This window comes from Salmo salar, chromosome ssa09 (assembly GCF_905237065.1).
Source record: "Salmo salar chromosome ssa09, Ssal_v3.1, whole genome shotgun sequence".
NCBI classification, from domain to species: Eukaryota; Metazoa; Chordata; class Actinopteri; order Salmoniformes; family Salmonidae; genus Salmo; species Salmo salar.
In genome coordinates this window covers 28,606,649-28,612,558 of record NC_059450.1, presented here as the reverse complement: position 1 = coordinate 28,612,558, position 5,910 = coordinate 28,606,649, and the positions used below count along the sequence as shown (strand labels likewise).

Below are 5,910 nucleotides of genomic sequence, written 5' to 3'. Positions count from 1 at the left end.
GAAAGAATACAACAGGTAGACCTTACAGTGAAATGAATACAACAGGTAGACCTTACAGTGAAATGAATACAACAGGTAGACCTTACAGTGAAATGATGAATACAACAGGTAGACCTTACAGTGAAATGATGAATACAACAGGTAGACCTTACAGTGAAATGATATACAACAGGTAGACCTTACAGTGAAATGATGAATACAACAGGTAGACCTTACAGTGAAATGAATACAACAGGTAGACCTTACAGTGAAATGCAACAGTGAAATTATGAATATAACAGGTAGACCTTACAGTGAAATGAATACAACAGGTAGACCTTACAGTGAAATGAATACAACAGGTAGACCTTACAGTGAAATGCATGAATACAACAGGTAGACCTTACAGTGAAATGAATACAACAGGTAGACCTTACAGTGAAATGATGAATACAACAGGTAGACCTTACAGTGAAATGAATACAACATGTAGACCTTACAGTGAAATGATGAATACAACAGGTAGACCTTACAGTGAAATGAATACAACAGGTAGACCTTACAGTGAAATGCAACAGTGAAATGATGAATATAACAGGTAGACCTTACAGTGAAATGAATACAACAGGTAGACCTTACAGTGAAATGAATACAACAGGTAGACCTTACAGTGAAATGATGAATACAACAGGTAGACCTTACAGTGAAATGATGAATACAACAGGTAGACCTTACAGTGAAATGAATACAACAGGTAGACCTTACAGTGAAATGATGAATACAACAGGTAGACCTTACAGTGAAATGAATACAACAGGTAGACCTTACAGTGAAATGCAACAGTGAAATTATGAATATAACAGGTAGACCTTACAGTGAAATGAATACAACAGGTAGACCTTACAGTGAAATGAATACAACAGGTAGACCTTACAGTGAAATGATGAATACAACAGGTAGACCTTACAGTGAAATGAATACAACAGGTAGACCTTACAGTGAAATGCAACAGTGAAATGATGAATATAACAGGTAGACCTTACAGTGAAATGAATACAACAGGTAGACCTTACAGTGAAATGAATACAACAGGTAGACCTTACAGTGAAATGATGAATACAACAGGTAGACCTTACAGTGAAATGAATACAACAGGTAGACCTTACAGTGAAATGATGAATACAACAGGTAGACCTTACAGTGAAATGAATACAACAGGTAGACCTTACAGTGAAATGCAACAGTGAAATTATGAATATAACAGGTAGACCTTACAGTGAAATGAATACAACAGGTAGACCTTACAGTGAAATGAATACAACAGGTAGACCTTACAGTGAAATGCATGAAATATGAATATAACAGGTAGACCTTCCAGTGAAATGAATACAACAGGTAGACCTTACAGTGAAATGATGAATACAACAGGTAGACCTTACAGTGAAATGAATACAACAGGTAGACCTTACAGTGAAATGATGAATACAACAGGTAGACCTTACAGTGAAATGAATACAACAGGTAGACCTTACAGTGAAATGATGAATATAACAGGTAGACCTTACAGTGAAATGAATACAACAGGTAGACCTTACAGTGAAATGAATACAACAGGTAGACCTTACAGTGAAATGAATACAACAGGTAGACCTTACAGTGAAATGATGAATACAACAGGTAGACCTTACAGTGAAATGAATACAACAGGTAGACCTTACAGTGAAATGAATACAACAGGTAGACCTTACAGTGAAATGATGAATACAACAGGTAGACCTTACAGTGAAATGAATACAACAGGTAGACCTTACAGTGAAATGATGAATACAACAGGTAGACCTTACAGTGAAATGATGAATACAACAGGTAGACCTTACAGTGAAATGAATACAACAGGTAGACCTTACAGTGAAATGATGAATACAACAGGTAGACCTTACAGTGAAATGAATACAACAGGTAGACCTTACAGTGAAATGCAACAGTGAAATGATGAATATAACAGGTAGACCTTACAGTGAAATGAATACAACAGGTAGACCTTACAGTGAAATGATGAATACAACAGGTAGACCTTACAGTGAAATGATGAATACAACAGGTAGACCTTACAGTGAAATGAATACAACAGGTAGACCTTACAGTGAAATGAATACAACAGGTAGACCTTACAGTGAAATGAATACAACAGGTAGACCTTACAGTGAAATGATGAATACAACAGGTAGACCTTACAGTGAAATGAATACAACAGGTAGACCTTACAGTGAAATGCAACAGTGAAATGATGAATATAACAGGTAGACCTTACAGTGAAATGAATACAACAGGTAGACCTTTCAGTGAAATGAATACAACAGGTAGACCTTACAGTGAAATGAATACAACAGGTAGACCTTACAGTGAAATGATGAATATAACAGGTAGACCTTACAGTGAAATGAATACAACAGGTAGACCTTACAGTGAAATGAATACAACAGGTAGACCTTACAGTGAAATGATGAATACAACAGGTAGACCTTACAGTGAAATGAATACAACAGGTAGACCTTACAGTGAAATGATGAATACAACAGGTAGACCTTACAGTGAAATGATGAATACAACAGGTAGACCTTACAGTGAAATGAATACAACAGGTAGACCTTACAGTGAAATGCAACAGTGAAATGATGAATATAACAGGTAGACCTTACAGTGAAATGAATACAACAGGTAGACCTTACAGTGAAATGAATACAACAGGTAGACCTTACAGTGAAATGATGAATACAACAGGTAGACCTTACAGTGAAATGATGAATACAACAGGTAGACCTTACAGTGAAATGATGAATACAACAGGTAGACCTTACAGTGAAATGATGAATACAACAGGTAGACCTTACAGTGAAATGATGAATACAACAGGTAGACCTTACAGTGAAATGAATACAACAGGTAGACCTTACAGTGAAATGAATACAACAGGTAGACCTTACAGTGAAATGAATACAACAGGTAGACCTCACAGTGAAATGATGAATACAACAGGTAGATCTTACAGTGAAATGAATACAACAGGTAGACCTTACAGTGAAATGCAACAGTGAAATGATGAATATAACAGGTAGACCTTACAGTGAAATGAATACAACAGGTAGACCTTACAGTGAAATGCAACAGTGAAATGATGAATATAACAGGTAGACCTTACAGTGAAATGAATACAACAGGTAGACCTTACAGTGAAATGAATACAACAGGTAGACCTTACAGTGAAATGAATACAACAGGTAGACCTTACAGTGAAATTAATACAACAGGTAGACCTTACAGTGACATGAATACAACAGGTAGACCTTACAGTGAAATGAATACAACAGGTAGACCTTACAGTGAAATGAATACAACAGGTAGACCTTACAGTGAAATGAATACAACAGGTAGACCTTACAGTGAAATGAATACAACAGGTAGACCTTACAGTGAAATTAATACAACAGGTAGACCTTACAGTGACATGAATACAACAGGTAGACCTTACAGTGAAATGAATACAACAGGTAGACCTTACAGTGAAATGAATACAACAGGTAGACCTTACAGTGAAATGCAACAGTGAAATGATGAATATAACAGGTGTAGACCTTACAGTGAAATGATGAATACAACAGGTAGACCTTACAGTGAAATGATGAATACAACAGGTAGACCTTACAGTGAAATGCTTACTTATGAGCCCCTAACCGACAGTGCAGTTCCAAAAAATACGGAAAAGAATAAGAGATAAAAGTAACAAGTAATTAAAGAGGAACAGTAAAAAATAACAATATATACAGGGGGGTGCCAGTACAGAGTCAATGTGCGGGGGCACCGGTTAGTTGAGGTAGTATGTACATGTAGGTAGAGTTAATTAAAGTGACTATGCATAGATGACAACAGAGAGTGGCAGTGGTGTGGAGAGGGGAGGGGGGGCAATGTGAATAGTCTGGGTAGCCATTTGATTAGATGTTCAGGAGTCTAATGGCTTGGGGGTAGAAGCTGTTTAGAAGCCTCTTGGACCTAGAATTGTCTGATGATTGGTGCTGGACAAATTGGCATATAATGGAAAGGTGACAGGTTGATGAAAAAGCTTAGCAACGGATTCGAAATTGTCATTTAGTAGTATCAATATCCTAAATTTAGAAATACAATTTAATGGCAATTATTTTGTTATTGATAACCAAATATCTATGCTGGTCAGCACTAGTTACCATAGTCACAAAGTCATAAACCCTGTCTATTTCTACAATTTCTCCTCTTAAAATCTGATTTGAAACCTAACCCTAACCTTAAACCACACTGAATATAGCCAATTTTGACAATATGGCTGTGTTAACTAGTGACAATCCTGAAAACACCAGTAGAGCCATTCCCACAACAGCTTCATCAGTTCCAGAAAATGTATTTGTATGAGTATAATTTGCATGGAATACAAGAAACGGAAAAGGGTACTCCTAGTCAGCTGCACAACTAAATGCATTCAACCGAAATGTGCCTTCCACATTTAACCCAACCCCTCTGAATCGGCATCCATTTAAATCGGCGCCCGGAGAGCAGTTGTTGTAGGGGGTTAACTGGGAAGAACAGCACATTTTTCCACCTTGCTAGCTCGAGGATTTGAACCAGCAACCTTTCGGATACTGGCCCAACGCTTTTAACCAGGGCATCCCAACATCCATTTTCTCATTGAACCATTGGAGTAAAATAGGTGACAACAACGCAGAGCACCCAGAGACATCCAACTCAGCGAGGGCAAAGATGGACCCAACTGCAGTACCACTCAATCAGACCAATTCTAACCTGTCTGACTCTGCCTGCATTAAAAATGACTGGGTGGACGGGCACATGTCCCCATACTCCCTCTTCTTCATCGTGGCTTCCCAGCTAACTGCCTGTCTCTGTATGTGGCCTGGGTGTTAATGAGGAAAGGAAACAACTTGGCCGTGTACCTGGTGAATCTGTCCATCTCAGACCTCCTCTATACGGTCTCCCTGCCCGTATGGACTGAGCTGGCCCTGGGTCGGCCCGTAGGGGACACCCTCTGTAGCCTGGTGCCTGTGGTGATGTACAACAGCTTCTACACCGAGTCTGGTCTCCTCTGCTGCATCTCAGTGGATCGCTACCTGGCTGTGGTCTATCCTCTCTACTTCAACTGGGTGCGGCAGGTGCGTACTGCAGTGGCAGTTTGCGCTGCATTGTGGTGTGTAGAACTGTCTATCCACATCTATCTTCTTCACCAAACGGGGGCGCTGCAGGACTTCTCCTCCAGGCGGCTGTGTAAGGAGGGTATGCCCACGGCCCAGGCGGACGCCCACATTGCTCTGACCCGGGTGGCTCTGGGGTTCCTGCTCCCCCTTCTCATCATGATCTTCTGCTTCCATCAGATTGTTTTGGCACAGCGCGACAGTGCCTCCTTGCTGGCCCGGGAGCGGAGGAAAGTCAGCCTCCTGTTGCTGCTCCTCCTGGTGACATATGTGATGGCCTTCGCCCCCTTCCAGGCTGTTATGTTCCTCAGAGGGGTGCTGGAGCAGTGACGCTCAGGGACCCATACATGGTGCTGGTTGCCTGGACAACACTCAACAGCATGCTGGACCCTATTATCTACTGTCTCATCAGTCAGAGTGCCAAGAACAAGATGACTAAAGTGCTGCAAAGATGCAATAGATGTAGCAGTCGGTTAAAGAAGTGCAAAAACATTTACACAATTACATAAGCTAAGAAATGATTAATGATAAATCCATTAAAAGTATTTTACTGTGAAAATGTCATGTAAAAATTGCTTTATGCTATAATGCGTGTTAGAAGAAAAAAATTCTGAATTGGGACCTGTAACTAGCTGCTCTTGTATGAGTGACCTTACATTGTTAGTAGACAGTAGGCTCCATTATAGAGTACTGTAACTAA

General features: G+C 39.8%; 1 protein-coding gene across 1 annotated transcript; it reads left to right on the top strand.

Annotated features, from left to right (window-relative positions):
- Positions 1 to 4,925: 4,925 nt before the first annotated feature.
- LOC106611150 (G-protein coupled receptor 4-like) lies at positions 4,926 to 5,540 on the top strand. Its single transcript, XM_014211052.2, has one exon. The coding sequence runs from the start codon at positions 4,926 to 4,928 to the stop codon at positions 5,538 to 5,540; it is 615 nt and encodes a 204-aa protein (XP_014066527.1).
- Positions 5,541 to 5,910: the final 370 nt, after the last annotated feature.

Coding starts and splice junctions, on each gene's coding strand:
- LOC106611150 (XM_014211052.2), top strand. CDS start 4,926: ATGAGGAAAGGAAACAACTTGGCCGTGTACCTGGTGAATCTGTCCATC.